Raw genomic sequence first — 17,387 nt, 5'->3', positions numbered from 1 at the left:
CTTTGCATTAGAAAATTGTTAAGAGAGGATGGTTTCAGCCCACTTCGTGTTTTAGATTCATCAGTTTTAATGTTTAGTTTCCCCAGAACAAAAACTTAAAAAGCTGTATCTGTTACTAGGACATTTTTTTGGGATACATTCTAGGGGAAAAGGACACAACCTATAACAAAGCCAAGGATAAGATAGGGACAGGACTAATGGAAAATCTACCTAACTCATGAATCTTGGTTGCTAAGTCTGGTTTTACTTTCTGATAGTAGGGAAAAAAGGATTTTTGGAAAACTGGAAGACTTCCTTCTTAGTCCTCAAAAGTCTGCCTATTCTGTAATTTTTTTTTTAAAGGCATGATTTGCAAGCTACATCTATTGTTTTAAAAAGTAATCCGTCACTAGTGCTTTCCCAAACAAAAGGTACACAATGTTGAGTAGAAAATGCAAGCAATTTTATCGCAAAACACGGCATGTACAATTATTTCAGGAGGTAACAATCTGCCCCTCTGCCAAACATACACATTGGTATATTCCTGCAAACAGCTTTATACATTTACACAATTCACTGTAGTCTGTGTTCAAACAAATTAGGTTGTTTAAAACTTTTTCTAATGCAGACAGACTACAAGTCTAGAGCATAAAGAAACAATTGTAACACATTTAAAATGTTGACCTTCATGAGATCAATTCAAATATTCACGAAATAACCGTGCAATTGTCCATGTAAAGGAAAGCTTCTATTTTGGCTGCTTAAAGAAAGTCCACATAATTTACAGCCAAAACCAGGGAATTCCTTCAGAACTTTGTTAGTTTCCAATGTATAATTAAACAAAATGTATTGGGGGGGAAAAACAAAAAAACCAAACACCAAGTTAAGTGTAGCTTCATGTGTTTCTTCTGTCTTGAAGATGACCAATACTCCAACATTATGGTGAGGCTGACAAAATACTCCCCCTATCTTCTCAAAGCAGCAACTACTCTTTACAGGATAGTAATAATGTGTACAATGTTGTGCAAAACATATCCTCCCCCAAACTCTCTTCAAACAATTGTTCCACATCTATAAAATACATGTTAGAAAAAGATTTATATTTGCAAGAATATATATATATATATATATATACCTTTGTAAGCTGGGCCAGAGAAATAGATGCAGAAGAGTCATCAATCTGTTCACAAAAAATTAAACACACATTCAAGTTCCACACTGAAAACATCTGAAAGTGATCATTTAGTCCCTACTGCCAATTAATGTTCAAATATTGGGCATTTTCTTAGAAGTTTTCTAAAGAATGTTATTCCCTATTTTAAAGCTGAAATTGCAGCTCACCCCACCTTACCCTTCTCCACATATTTCACACATATAATAAAGGCTTAAGTTGAGGAAGACTCAACTACAATTAAAAATTAAAAACAGGGTAAAAGAGAAATATATCACAGAAAATATGTTCAGAGCAGTGACTGAATATCCCATGTCTATAAACAGTCTCTAAATCTGATAATGCTCAAGGCAATATACACTATAGAGAATAAGAATCATTCTAACTTTCCTGGAATGCCATTATATAACATGTAAAAACAAGCAGCTCTTTAAAGGCTCATATAATTGTTTTAATAAAACGGCTTCCACATAATTGCTACTTTTTTCTATTTTTTAAAAGTATGTACTGTTCAGTCTGAGTAAGTTTGTTTATTCTCCCATACAAAGCATAAGAATGGCTTCTTGCCAAAGAAGCCACAATTTTATCAGGGCAAAGATGTTAAGCCAAAAAAAGGAAAACCAGAGGTAGCGTGGGGCAAAGACAAACAGGACTACTGGAGGAGGATGAACTTTAATGTGTGGAGACTTAATCAAATGGAGCAAGTATTATATATTGAGGAATAAGATTTTAAAAATGTATTTTCAAATGTTGCGTTTTAAGATGTTTCATTATTTGATCCCCTGAAATGATGTTAGTATCAGTTTTTAAAAAGTGTGTGCCTATATATACACACACAATACCGTTACCATCTAACTCTAAAGATATGATTTCCCTGTTAAGTGTACCAAAAATGAAAACATTATTTGCTTCCTATACAGTAACTGGGTTGCTTATTCAACACATTATAAACTTCTGATGCATTATCGGTCAGAGCTCTTGTTTAAAATGGAGAGGATGTAACGAAATGTCTGGATCAAAGAAAAACAACAACCCAAGGGAGTCTTCATCAGGTATTCTTCAAATATTCCAGAGAAGTAAGAGTATTAAAATAAAAGCAGCATGACTTACAGCCCCAAATAGAAATGTTACCAGTTTCAATATGAAGTTCTTAGCACAATACCTACCACAGTAGGAGTTCAATCAATAAAAATCATGTTGGCTAAATTTAAAATGTATCTTATAAATATCTTAGAGTTTTAAAAGTTAGTTTAATGGATAGTATTACTGGGATGCTTACTTCAACAAAAGGTTCTTAGCTCCCCACTGAGGGGCTGCAGAATTCATAATGCACTAACTCCACATTCCTAATATGCAATCATATAATTCACCAATGTGCTCTCATTCTCATCTAGCTTTTAAGTGTTCTTTTGTTACAGAACTAATCTCAAAGGAAGCTTAAAAAAATCCATAAATACCCCTTTTTATCCAGAATAGATTCTGATCATCTTAATCTATTTTGAAAAGGGTTACTTTTGCATTAGCTAGGAATTTTTTTGACTTTAAGTAACAAGAACAAACTGCTGTCAAGCATCAACTATACTGTTTCTAATCAATGAAAACAATAACCCTTCAAAATAGCCCATTACTATTTAGAATATGAACACTGATCATTTCCTTTAAAGAAAGCAGTTATATTAACTTTCTTAAAGTTAGAACTAAAATACTAACATTTTTTGTTCTTCCCACTATGATATATGTTTTTTTGTTCTTATGCCAGGCCTTCTTTTAGTTTTCTTTCGACTTAGTATTAGTATTGAATAAAGTGGTTTCAGATAGTCAACATCTGTATCACTGTTTTCCCCACCAATTATTCTAGCACCTTAAATACCTTAAAGTCCATGAGAAAGTCAAATTTACCACAAATTGTGAAAGGCGTCCAATAGTTTTCTACAAAAAGCAAGGTACTAGAAATCAGTGAAAATTGCTAACAAGGGTTTTAAAATAACTAGGAATTTATATGTACTAAGCAGCAATAAATGTATTAACTCTCAGATTTTAAAAATGCACATTAAAAAAAAATTCATCTTCAAAAAAACTGATCAATGCATACTGTGGACATCATTAAAATTAACCCACTTCCACACATCTAATTTGTGGTCTTGCTTCTGAGAAAGAATCTGAAATATTTTATGCCACTTATACTTGCTTGAAATTAAAGGATCCTACAAAATGCAATTCTGATATTTAGTAAACAGGAAGAACATATAGCTTTGGAATACCAACATGAAGGATGGCTACATAAAACAAGCTAAGGAATACAGACAGAAATAGCCATCCTTGATTATAGTTGGCCTAAGTTAACAAAAATGTACACACATTTACTTTTATTAATCGGAAATCTGGTTTAGTGGCTCTATCTTACTTGGCTTTTGTGAATGTGTACAAGAATATGTGATTCCTAAGACGGCATTAATTATGCTTAATGAATATATTCTCTCATCCTACATGCCAGCATATGTACCCCAAGCAAATAAATGTTGGGGATATTAAGTTATCTAATGTCTCCATTTTAGACAATTCTACCTAAAAATTAAAGCCACTTTTAAAGTATTAAACAAAAAAAAAAGAAAAGAAAAGAAAAGAGAAACCTAAATAAGCATAAAATAAACTGCTTCTTATAAGTGTAATACAGACATGCCAGGGAACACACAAGGCTAAAAGAATGTTAACTTTATTTATGAACATGTGATTTGTGTTTATACACATGCTAATAAACAAAAAGGAAATAATTGTTTTCAAGAAATAAAACTTCATCTGAATTAGTTTAAATACTATATAAAAGTACTTTATACAAAACGTGTTACATTAACCACTACAGTCACCAGGATAGTCACTCTGATTTGTGCTAGCATTTGGATACATAAAATCAGTTTTAAACCAATCACCAGCAAAACAGAAACTTGGACAGTTTTCTTTCTTTTTTTTTTTTTTTACAGCATTATGCTTTAAAAACCAAAAAAAAAAAAAAAAAAAACCAAAAAAAAAAAAAAAAAAAAAAAAAAAACAAAAAGAAAAAAAAAACAAAAGAAAAAACCAAAACCACCAAAAAACCAAAAACAAACCCAAAAAACAAAGCAAAAAAACCCCCCAAAAACAAAAACAAAACCCCATATACCCAAGAGGGTGGGAAAAAACCCAAATCACTAAGTTTTGATCTTTGAATCACTATATTTAGTTCCATGAGAACTAAAGGCCATACTTCAGCAAACAAGTCCAAAGTTCAGATATTCTATATTAATCATGTTTAAGATGCAATGATCCAAGGTTAGTGAAATGCCTGATACACAATTAAAGATCAGTAGTATTTAAAAAGGATAAAGTGAAACAGCAAGCAATACCCTTGAATTCTAAATGAAGATTTCAGACATCTTGTATTGTGTACAAATCAAGCCTGAGCAGTAAAATGTTTAGAGAACCATCAAGTTTACAGAACTCAGTTACTACAGACCTACGTTCTCAAACAAATGTTTCACCCCGGAATACCACTACCATTTACTTAAGAGCTTCAAGTCAACATGGTGTCATACTTTAGCTATGATAATAAAAATTAAGATACTATTCCACTTAAGGGGAGTTACCTTTGATAAGCTATAGCTTTCAATTCGCTTATAATTAATGCAGCATTTTAATATCTTATAAGAGGGAAATATTTTATTTTGGAGAACTAAGCAGCCTAAAACTGGAAGACCTTGTATTAAAATTTTAGAACAATGTACTGAATTGTATAAATCATCACGGAGACATTTATATACTCAGGGGCCCCAATTTCTGGTCTCACTTTTATAGTACAGATATGAACTAAGAATAAATGCTTGAAATTGCCAAATAAAGCAAAACTAAATAATAAAGCTGCATCAGAAATCTTTGGAAAGCTCTTTTCTATGTGTGTCTGAACTTGGAGAAAGCATCAAACTTTCATATTAGCTTTGCATGTTGCTAATGCATTTTTCTAAAGCCATCAATTAGGCAGGGAAAAAAACTAACAAAAACTAAGTGATACAACGTGAAAATGGCAAAATATACACTCCAAACATTTTTTTTATTGCAAGAAACAAAAAGCACACAACAGCCTGTACATACATACAAAATACTAACTATAGACAGACAGATGTAGAACATGTTATCATGTTCATTAGTGTAAAACCTACATGGTCTAAAAAGAATCATACATTAACTGTACAACACAGTGTCATACAGGGAGAATGCTATCATATTTAATATGAAACAGCGTTTTGGGGGGCACAAATTACCCATTTCTACAAAGTAAGTGTGCAAATTATGCCACATATATCCATATTCAACTGAGCTGTCATCAAAATACATTTTATTTACAATATGTACTATGATCAGTTGATATTAAGTTCTAAATGATTCACTTCACTGCTACATTATAAAGGTAAAAGCAATGTGTAGAAAAAGTGTGAGATTGTGTTTTTACATACTGCTTTTGAAGTTCCCATCACTGGTTCAGTTCGACTTCTACAAAATAAACAAAAACAAAAATAATATTAATTATGAGTCGTTACTTATGAATTTCTGTGCTACAACATCTTACACACGTCTAATTACATCTTTATAAACACAACTTTTCTTTGTAGAAACATTTAAAAACAGCCAATTTCCAAAGTAATAAGTACACTACTTTGATTAATCTTTACTGTCTTTAAAGAGTTTAAGACATACCTGTGGCTAAACCCCCCCCCCAAAAACAAAAAAACAGAACAAAAAAACAACTCCGTACCAAGGAATTCTTGAATAGGTGTATCCAAAGTAATAAATACATTACTTAGATTCATCTTTACCACCTTTAAACAGTTTAAGACATATCTGTGGCAAAAAATTTTTAAAAAGCCCATACCAAGGAATTCTAGAATATATGGGAAACAATAAATGTTTTCTCAAAGATAGCATGAAGGTCTTGTTAAGAAACTTAGTTATTTCTTAATAAGCTGAACAACCAAATTACATCATTCCCCACTTTTTTAATAGGTAACAAATATAAGCTTTCACAGATCAGATTTTCTTGAAAGAAGACCACTGTTAACATTTATATAATTTGGATCCGAGAAACTGCTGTGCTCCAAAAACTAAGTTTCAAATCCAGAAAGACAGGCTTATAGTTACTTTAATTTTTAAAAAAGTCTCAAAACAATGACCAAAGTTAAACAAGAACTCTAACTTTCAGAAAAACACAGTATACTCTGATAATATTTTGTTCAAAGAATGAGTTTCATGGTTATGAAGAAATGAACAGATTGATTTTTTTCGAATACATAGAAATAAACCCCAAGAAGAAATCCTTTTAAAAGTCCACACAAGAAAGGGGATGGGGATTGAGTTCCTAAATAACAGTGCTTAAATGCTTAGTTGAAGTTGATGCTGTCCTGACTACAGATGTTAGGGAGCATCTGAAAGGAGTTTCTAAGTCTGCATGTGATTTGGAAATCCTGAGACTAAAAAAAAGCTTTCATTTTCTAGTATTTGCTCAACAAACTTAGAGCCATTTTATAAGGCAAGTATATTACAAAGGCAATCTCACACACAGTGAATTAACAGGCAATTCTGTAAGAGGCAACTTATTTTCCCATGTACTTCAAATAATTGTTTCCTAGTATCCAAAAAAAAAAAAAAAATCAACTGAAACCTACACGTTTACTGTTTTTAAAAAGCACTTAGTAAATTAAAATGTAATTTCACACCAAATTCTAGGAATTATTTACTTATAATTTTTTAAAATTACACAGTTAAAAGCACATAGTTCACTTGGTATTTATAGAAAAAAAGAAGCTATTCAGGTTTTAAAACTGTTACTACACGGAAAGTATTACACAAAAGGATCTCCAAATGCTAGGATAGGGAGTACAACTTGATAGCAAACTAATGATAATCTTAGCGTGAGTATTTGTCCCTACAAGGTAAAGCTCCAAAAAGTAACTATTTTACCTCAATTCCAAGAACACATTCCATTTCCTAGGACTGGGAAATTCCAGAATTTTTCATTGGCCGAAAGCAGAATTTGCCAGAATTTCAAATCACTACCCCTTTTCACATTATTATAATTCTATCACCATTAAAATTACAAGCAGGAAGGGACTAAGTTTTAATCCTGCTCCTTTCCTGAATTTCTGACACTCTAGACTAGTGCTAAGATACTGCAGTGTTCTTACTCCAATAATGGACATCTATCATGGGGGAGGCACTGTTCAATTCTTACAGCTTTCCTCTGGAGTGAGGTACTCATATCCCTAATACTATTTTGAGGAATACACTTTGAGGCTTTAGGGAACTTACCCAAAAAGTCACACAACTGGTGGGAAGCAGCAAATGGAATCAAACCTAATAAGCCTGATTCCAGTCTGTGCTAATAAATCCTACCACCTTTATAGCCTCCCAACAAAAGCCCCTTATTGAGAAGCAAATGTTAGCATTACTGAATATTGTTGATGCGGTCAAAATACTCACGGCAAATCTCTCAACACACTTGTGTAGTGAAAGAACATCTGTGTATTTTTGTGTATATATATTTGTGTAGTGAAAGAACAGTAAGAAACAAAAGTGTACAAATAAAAACAAAAGGGTACTATGCAAATACTTCTTCACTGATTTGAGCATCATTTTGTTTCTGTAAATATTATAAAGCAAAAAATTCCTCCGGATAGCTCTTACTACTAACTGTAGGTTAAGTTAACTGGGGGGAAGAAGTAGGAAATAACACACCCATCCTCACCATTTTAAGGATTAAGAAGACAAACTTAATAGGGTAATGTAATGAGTTCAGTTCTAAAATACTTGTTCTCCTCGCAAAATAAAAAAGTACTTTGAGGACTTAAATACAGGAGATTTGATAAACACTCACATAACATATGTCTTGCTTGTAGACTTAACACCTCCAATAGGAATTCTTCTAACAATTACAGATGAATTCTTAGGAATTAGAGCATTATCATCAGTATATTCTGTAAAAAAGATAAAGAGTTGAATTTCTCTTTGATGATTTGGGTTAAGTCAGTCCTCAAGAATTAGAAAACTTAAACCAAAGATAAGTTTTGTGGAAAATGAATTTAAATTTAAGAGAGCGTTTTCCTTGCCTCTAGATTACGGATATTGTCAGAACAAATATCCACAGCCATAAGGAGGTTGTCTTCAAAGAACACCAAATACTGCCAGCAGGTTCTTTGGCTCTGGTGCCTCTACCTCTGTGGAACCCCAAATCACAGTAAGACTAAGTCACTCCCCAAGTTAGCCAATAATGCTGAACATGTGAACTATGAGAAAAAGCTGTAATTTAAATGAAGACATTCTGTCTCTCCTTGCCCCTCAACATGAGTATTACTAAAAAGCACAGACGAAAGAAATTATGACATGTTTTGAATAAAGAAAAAAGGGTTTTATAAAAAGAATTAGTAGTGGGATGCAACTTTGGATAAAATGTTGATTCAAGGTATCTGTAGGAACTGAGGCTTGAGACTCAAAGAATGAAAAGCCAGAAAGATGTGCAAAAGAGCTGGACAGAGTGTTTAAAGACAGAAAGAAAAGCAGGTGGGAAAAAAATCATTAAAAGGCCAGATAATGAAAGGAAAAGAATGACCTGAACTACAGGTCACATATTCATTTATATTTTGTTTCTAAGTACAACAAGAAGTCACTGAAGGATTTTAAACAAAAACGATGACAATTTGATTTACATGAATAACAAACAAACAAACAAGACAACTCTGGTATCTATGTGGAAAATGAACCCATAAGGGAACAAGAGCAGAAGCAGAGGGACTAATGAGGAGGCTGCTGCGAAGTCCCGGTAAGAGATGACGGTCTGTGCTGGGTAGTGACAGGTGAAGAAATGGAGAGAACCAAAATATTCTGAGGTAGAACTGATAAGGCAATCAATGGATTTAATGGTGGGGTGGGGGGAGGGAGATGAAAGGTAAAAGAACAATCAGGCATAAGTAACTGGGTTCCTGGCTTAAGCAACTGGAAGAACAGTGATGTCACTTTATGAGAACAGGGAGGATGAATGGATCCTATTTTCTATTCTTTTAATTGTCTTTTACTTGCAATACTTATAGAAGAACGAAATTAGAAGAGAAACTGGACCAATTAATTATGGGTAAAAAGATTTCTTTTTTTTTTTTTATTTCTAGGAGAGAGAGAGAGAGAGCATGAGCAGGGGAGGGTCAGAGAGAGAGGGAGTCAGATTCTGAAACAGGCTCCAGGCTCTGAGCTGGCAGTCAGCACAGAACCCGACGTGGGGCTCGAACCCACGAACCACAAGATCATGACCTAAGCGAAAGTCAGACGCTTAACCGACTAAGCCACCCAGGTGCCCCGGGTAAAAAGATTTCTTGCAGAAGGAATCTGTAAAATTACCAAAAAGAAAAATAACCCACTACAGGGAGACAGATGCAAGAATGTACCTATCTCCCGAATCACACAATAAGGCATTAAGGCTCTCTCTTAAGATTACAGAGTTTACTTGCAGTGGATGACTACCTCTGTTCTTCCAGTTATTTCAATTTATCACACATATAACCATTTTAAGCTTATTTATATATGTGTGTGTGTATGTACACACACAGATATAATTAATTTTAATCATAACACCATTATTTCCTGTTACAAACTAAATTGTTCAAGAAAGGGTTGTTTTCAGTATATTTCAAGTAGTAAACCGTATGCGATGCACATTCCTAGATTCAGGCATACTATTAAAAGACTATCATCATCGCTTTGATAGTTCATGATATTCCCAAATGTCAAGCAAGCTGTGGGTAAGAAAAATGGGAAGACGGGGGATGTTCAAAAAGTAAATTCTAGAAACAAAACTCAGGGTCAAACAACTTGACAAAAATGTTTCTGAATACATAACAAAAGCATTCACTGTAGTTTTCCGCAATTTATTAATCTGATCAGCATGATACTGTGTCAGACTAAAAGTCAGGTGCCCCTACATACCAGAAGCTCTGATTTGACTTTTTAAGTACCTGAATTACACTGGTGACTTCCTACCCTTAAAATACCTTACTAAGTAGCCTGTTAAGTTCAAAAAACCTTTTCCAGGTTATCAGGGTAATTTTTGATCCAAAAACATGAAGACCTGGATTTTGGAATGAAAAACAAGATGAATCTGAGAAATGGATAAAGATAATAAGAGTCTTTTAAAAATATTTCATTCTCAGCTTTCAAATCTTTCACTCGATTCAGAATGAAGGTTTGTTTTGTTCTGTTTTGGAGGGGCAGGAGAAACTGAAACACAGAAAAACAATGTGAAAGCTTTAAAAAAATTTAGGAAGGCTCATTTAGCATTTGTTTTGAAATATTTATGTCTAGAAATAAAGGAACCAAGACTCTTAAATCTAAATCATGAAGTTCTGATCCAAGCATTTTGGTCTCATCAGATATAAGGGTCCTAAATATGGCCAGACTTCCAAAAACTCTATGGAATGTTTTATAGAAATGTGATATATTGGGTAATTTAAACATGAACTCAAATAAATTAAAGTGATCCAGTTTAGCATCCTCTCCTGGGCAATCTCCTAACTATGAGGCTATAAACATTAATTTTGTACTCTCTAATTCACTGGATGGTGCTAAAACCCAACCCATTCTTACACAAGTGCCTGTGACACTGGACGTTATTTCCCCTAAAACTCATTGATTATCCTCTGTACTACTATCAATGATATCTTTTCCTCTCCTAATCTGAGGATTGAACAAAATGTACATGCTCTCCCCAGAAGCTCCCTCTCTTAACTTATCTAACATCAAAGCTTTCTCCAATAAGGACAGTTCACACAAACATATACAATAAAAATAAGCTGCGGGGTAGAACACTTCGCTGGTTTTTAGGGTTTGTAAAAATTATACATCATATAATTTCCTGGCTTAGAAAAAAAAATAACACAATGCCACAAAACCCTTAGATTTTTGGACAAGAATTCCATCAACTATTACTTACTCCAATCTAACAAAGTTGTATTCAATGATTAGATGGAGAAGATGGACAAGTCAAGTTCCAAATGATGAAATCATTTAATACTCCAGTAAAAAACAAAACTTGGCTAGTATATGATTAAAACTGTCTTTGTCTTCTTTACTTTCATTTATATTCTTTCCTCTTTTATTTATGAGTATTATTAACATATCAACCTGTCCTGAAATTCTCATAAATCCATCTGTTCTATGACGTGTGATGGCAATACTTAAGGGACACTTTTGGTGGCCTTAAAGAAAGAGTATTTCTTTTAAGGTATTTTCTTGAATATTACTTTAAAAAGATGTTTCTCAACGGTTCGTGATGATCAGCAATTTTTCCCTTTCCTTAAAGTGGAGGATTCTACACATAATTACAATTACCAAAGCTTCATGTGAAATATGCCTTAGATAGGACACTTTAAAGGGGGGAGGGAGTGGAGAATATTCTTTTACATGTTACCATGTAAGTAAATAAAGCTCTTCTTTAGTAAATATTTTTGAGTCCTGCCAGTAGTGCCATTCCTTAACATAATACAATTATACTTATGTCTGGATATAAATGGAAAACAGCTCTTTTACAGGACGAGATTTACTCTATTAAAAACAATAGGCTGCGGACGCCGCCTGGCTGGCTCAGTTGGTGGAGCCTGCAGGACTCTTGATCTCAGGACTGAGTTCAAGCCCCACACTGCACATAGAGATTATTTAAAAATACAGTCTCAAAAACCCCAAACTTGTAGAGGCTAGAAATGAGGGGACTTCCCCCTGCATTTCATCTAAAAGAACCCAAGTCACACCTTAAGCCAAAGTTGGTGATTAAAAAAAAAAAAATTTAGTGATCAATAAAATACCCTAAGCCTAATTAGCCATTCACTTTATTTCTTCTCATCCCATCAATAAAACTCGAAACACTGACGTACTGAAAACTACACATCAGCATTACAGTATCGAAAAAAGAAGCCAAAACAAATGCAGAGCCATAATCTAAAAATACGGTTTATCACACTGTCATATCCAATGTTAAATTCTCAAAATTATAAACCCCCTTTTAAAAGGGGAAAGAACTTAAAGATTCCCATCAGTGACTTGTTTGATGGGATTTTTTTGATGATGGGACTTGTTTGATGATGGGAACTCATGCCACAGCAGCCTACTATTTTCTGTATCCTAGTAACAAAATAATCATATAAAGTCTAGCCATTACAACTTTAAAAAATAAAAGCCTTTTACTTTTGATCTTTACTAAACTGTTTTTTTTTAAAGAGTACCGTGATGAACTAAGATTTCAGCCACTTAATTACTGTATTACTAATTATGGAATTTACACACAAAAGTGGTGACATAAGAACATATCAAGTTCCAAAAGCAATTCCAAAAACATTCAAGACAGGCCGGATTAAATCCTCCAAAATATTTAAATGAGGGTCCCTTCTCCACGACACAGGCAATTCCAAAACAAAAATAAACTAAGTACACAAAAAAACAGGAAGAAAAGGAGTACAGAAAACTGGCCACCGAACCCCAAACCGCTGTCAGGTTACAAAGTTAGAGAGAAGGAGCTCCACTCTGCGTTAACAAAAAGGGAAGCCCGCATATGCTCTCCTCCCCTCCTTCCGAGAAAAAAGCAAGTTGGAAAACGCCACAAGGCAAGCACCCCAAGAGCCTGGACGTAACACCCCTCGGCCTCTCCCACCCGATTCCTCGTTATAAATTAACATTTGGGAAGAATAATCAGACAGCCACGTTTTTGGATTAGCCTCTTACCGATGACCTCAATCACGCAGAAATCACACAAACCAGTTAAACTCCCAGGCCGACGGCGGCAGCCCTCGGGTCTCCATGAAAGTTGTACCCAAAGTCCCAGAGAGACGTAATGGCGGTTAGGCTCCTGCCAGGGCCTAGCACCACCAGTCTCTCTCCGACCAGCGAATTATCTGGAGCCCATGTGGCTCTTACCTTCTTTCGTCTGCGCGTTGGTGATCTGCAGGTCGCAGTCGGCAGCTTTCAACTTCTCTCTCCCCATAATCTGCTTCTTTAAATCGCAGAGGGAGATGTGGAGCCCATCAAAGGTGACGGTATCATAGTTGAGTTTAGAGGAAAATTTATAATGCACACAGGACATGGTGCCAAAGGATTCCTAAGGTTCAGCGAGGAGACGTGGACACTCTCAATATATGTATATTTATAAACTTAAGAGCAAAATATGTACACACAGAAAACACTCGAAAGACACCGAAGGACCCTAAGGCTTCAGATTAAATACCCCCCCCAACCACAAGCAGGGGTTCGTAAAAACAATAATCCAGAACCGCCCCTCCCGCCCCCGGTACTCAGAAGCACTTCATACGGGAGGAAGCGGACGAGGACGGGGAAAGGGGAAATCGAGAATCCGCCAACGGGCACAATGTCACCCGGCTGGGTCCCCCTCGCTCATGCTAAGGGCCGGCAGGAGACGGGGGGCAGGCGGTGCAGTCAGTAGCGGTCAGTCCACACGTTAGAGTCCAAATGACCCCGCGGGGTCAGGGGTCCATAGCGCGGCCGCACCTCCCGGTTGGTCTCTCTTTCCGTGGATTGGGGTGACCCAGGCCCCGGGAGAAGGTTGGGGGAGAGGGCCTAGGCCCGGAGTCCACGAGCGGCCTCTCGCCTCCTCCTGGCTTCCGGACGACCGGCGTCAGCTTCCCCAGGCCCAGGCCCCCCCACACACAAACCCCTGTCGCCTGCTCCCCGGAGGCCACGAGCGGCCCGCGGCCTAGGCCAAAAACGCGCGGTCGGCGGAGGAGAGGCCTTCCCGCAGGCCGCCCCCGGCTCCGCCTCCCCCCGCCGCCGCCGCCGCCGCCGCCGCCGCCTCAGACACAAAGCCGGTACTAGGCCTCAACTAGGCCTCGAAGCACTTCCTCACCACCCCGGGCCCCAGCCAGCGGCCGGGTGGCTTTGGCGGACCCTGGGGACGCCGCCGAGGCTCCCCGACGCTTCCTCTCGCCGTGTGCTCCGCGCGTCTCTCGCCTTTCGCTCCCGTCGCCTTTAGGCCCCGAACCGCAATAGTAGGCCCGGAAACGGCCGGGCAACGGCAAGGGCTTCGGGGCTCTCTTTTTGTTCTGCCCTCCTGCCGCTCTCGGGCCCTCACCCAGCGCCGGCGACACCTCCAAGCCAGGCACTATGGCGGACGCGGCCTGGCTTCGGGCGAGCGCCCCACTCCGGGGTCTCTTAAGCAGGGATTGCACGGGCGGCGCGCGCGAGGCGGGGCTGGCGTGCGCGGATAGGCGGGTCGGGAGGCGGGGCCTGTGGCGTCACAAAGCGCACCGGCCCGCCCACGTGACCCCGCGCTTTGTGACTTGGGAGCGCGGAACCTGAACCAGCCCGGAGAACGGAAGAAACCATCCGCCCCGAGAGGGAGGGGGCGCTGCGCGGAGGGCCGGCTCACCGGGCGGCTCCGGGAGGGGCGCGCGGATTTCAGCTGCTACCGCGCTGGGTAGTCTCCACGGCAAAGTGGAGTGCCTTGGGGTGGCGGGTTAATTCCCCTTCCCCGCAGTCCCCACCAACTCCCCCAAGCCCCCCAGTTCAAGTAAACATTATGGTTGCTATGCAGTGAACTATGGTTGCTATGCAAGCGCCCCCTAGCCTTCCCTTCCAACAAACCCGCTACCTTAAGCTCCTCTGAAAGTGGAAATTCTGAAGCATCGCCCCCCTGACTTGAACTGACCACCCCTAGATTTGTTGAGCTCTTTCTATGTGCTAGGCACCGGGGGCTAAGGGCTTTGTAACACTGCCCGTTCTGGGGCCCAGTTGTCTTGGTTGGAATCCTAGCTGTGGGACTCTAGATTGAACTCCTTCGTGCCTCAGTTTCCTTGGTTATGAGTGCAGTTTAAAAATTGCACTCGGTCTACCGGGTTGTTTTGGATTAAATGAATGAATATGTTTCCATTGTTTAGGACCACGCCTGGCATATGGTTCAATGTGTCTCACATGTAGCTCAATAAATGTCATTTTAACAACATCAACAAAAACCCCTCAGTGCTTGGCACTACCATTATCTCCGATTTATAGATGAGGGAACTGAAGCTGGCAATCAACAACTTTCTGAATTCGCAGAATAAGGGGATGCCTGCTCTGTAGCAAGGTCCGAAATCCCGTTCCTAATTATAAATGAAGGGAGCTGTGCCGAGGACCCCCTCAGTGGATTGGCTTATTTTTTCCATGGGGGAATGGGGAAGTTATTACATCCATAAAGTTCATACTGTAACAAAATTGCATTCGTAAACTGCAATAACCACTGCAATTTACGATGCTTTTTTCTCATCCTCTCTGGACTTTTATAGGCTTGGGGTCAGAGAAGTTAGTCACTGAGAACAAGATCACACAGCCATGATGGGATAAAGTTTGCCAGGGACTTCCTAAATACATACACCTGGTCCTTACTGAATGTGGTTCGTTTATTTATTTATTTATTTTACATTGATTTAATTTTGAAAGACAGAGAGAAACCGAGCACAAGCTGGGGAGGGGCAGAGAGAGAATGAGACACAGACTCCAAAGCAGGCTGCAGGCTCTGAGATGTCAGCATAAAGCCCCACGTGGGGCTACAACTCACAAAAGGTGAGATCGTGACCTGAGCCGAAGTCAGACGCTTAACCTACCGAGCCACCCAGGCGCCCCTTACTGAACTTGGTTTAAATCAGTCATTGTCTTGTCAGGAAAGTCTTCCTGAGACCACTTTATCCAAATAGAATGGCCACCATTCTCTATCTCTTTACTATTTTATTTTCTTCCAAGCATTCATTACTACTTGACATGGTATATACTTACTTTTTAATTTTTTGTTTCCCAACACAGCTGAGAATAGGGATTTTATCTCTTTTGGTTATGCCATATACCCAGCTCTTAGAATCCTAGCCTCGGGGTGCTTGGTGGTTCAGTTAGTTGAGCATCTAATTCTTGATTTTGGCTCAGGTCATGACCCTAGCTAGAGTCGTGGGATTGAGCCTGGAGTTGGGCTCCAGGCTGATGATACAGACCTTGCTTAGGATTCTCTCTCCCCCTCTCTCTCTGCCCCTCCCCTGCTCAGGCTTCAATTCTCTCTCTCTCTTTCAAAATAAATAAATAGAAAAAGAACCCCAGCCTGCATATAGTGGGCACTCAATAAATTAAATAAGTACATTTTTATGTGGTCCATAGAAAAATCATGGCAGTAAGATTTTGGCAAATCAAGGGCAGCCAAGGAGACACAAATACAATTTAACTTAACCACATCATTAGCATGAGTGCTTTTCACATATAGCAAATTGCTCCTGCCTTTATCTTCTTTGGTAACTAACCAAAATTTTCATGCTCTTGGGTCTATTTCAGAATGGCTTCTTTTCTGGAAAAATCTGTTGAATGAAAGGGGGAACATTACATCTGATGGAAGAAAAGGTGGACAGGAAAATGATGTATTGTTATCTGTATTCACCACTCTAAAGTGGTAAATCTATATTCTTTTCACTACTCCTTGGCGATCACTACTCCTTGGCTAACGCTGAGCTTAATTCAATGCTAATTTAATCAGCCTGATAGAACTCTAAGGGGACCACATCCTTAGGGTAGAGTGGATTAGCATCCTGCTGGAAGATGAGTATGTGTCCTTAGAAAGGCCACACTCAGTGTTATGATTTGTTACAATGGTTCTCCTCAGCCAAGAGCCCTTCACAAAGCTTTTGGAGACCTCACTGTGTATCATAGCAAACAGGTCAAAATTCACCCACAGCCAGCATCAAATGGTGCTTGTGATGGGATTTCATTCAGTTGCTCACCTAACTGACAAAATGTTACATTTGGCTCATTTCATTAAATCCCTTAACGAATCACAACTTTAAGTTTCCATTGGTAATATGGAGTTGCTCTCCCTGCCACTTCTCGCTCGCCCCCCACCCCCACTCCAATATTCCGTAAGCCCTAGAAGGGCCCTTTGTTCAGTACCTACCTTTCCAAGTTTCTTACATGTAGCAACTCTGGAGCTCCCACCTCCTAGGATTTTAAACTTTTGCCGTTCCCAAACCCACTGTACCGTCACATCTCCACCAAACACATGCACTTAGATCTCCTACCTTATTTTAGTATGCCAAAATTTCAGTTTCAGTGAACAGAATTGGGAGACGCAAGAAACTCTGGCAGTCAGCTGCAGGATACTTGTGCTACCATCCAGGCTCCTGAAGTTAGAATGGGCTCTGTCCTGCCCAGGCTACTGTAT

At 38.3% G+C, this 17,387-nt stretch overlaps 1 protein-coding gene across 2 annotated transcripts in view; it reads right to left on the bottom strand.

Moving 5' to 3' along the window:
• RBBP6 (RB binding protein 6, ubiquitin ligase) overlaps positions 1-14,416 on the bottom strand; it is a 32,431-nt gene extending 18,015 nt beyond the window's left edge. For both annotated transcript variants that reach the window (XM_039234444.1, XM_039234445.1), the window contains exons 1-4: positions 13,121-14,416; positions 8,049-8,148; positions 5,635-5,671; positions 1,115-1,159 (exon numbers count right to left, since the gene is read on the bottom strand). In XM_039234444.1, coding sequence (XP_039090375.1) covers positions 1,115-1,159; positions 5,635-5,671; positions 8,049-8,148; positions 13,121-13,286 — 348 coding nt within the window. In that variant the 5' untranslated portion in view covers positions 13,287-14,416. The remainder of the gene's footprint in view (positions 1-1,114; positions 1,160-5,634; positions 5,672-8,048; positions 8,149-13,120) is intronic.
• Between the last annotated feature and the right edge of the window lie 2,971 nt (positions 14,417-17,387).

This window comes from Hyaena hyaena, unplaced genomic scaffold, assembly GCF_003009895.1.
Source record: "Hyaena hyaena isolate Hyena2069 unplaced genomic scaffold, ASM300989v1 scaffold_88, whole genome shotgun sequence".
In the NCBI taxonomy this organism is placed as follows: domain Eukaryota; kingdom Metazoa; phylum Chordata; class Mammalia; order Carnivora; family Hyaenidae; genus Hyaena; species Hyaena hyaena.
The sequence above is the reverse complement of the archived record's forward strand: the minus strand, read 5'-3'. Positions and strand labels throughout refer to the sequence as shown.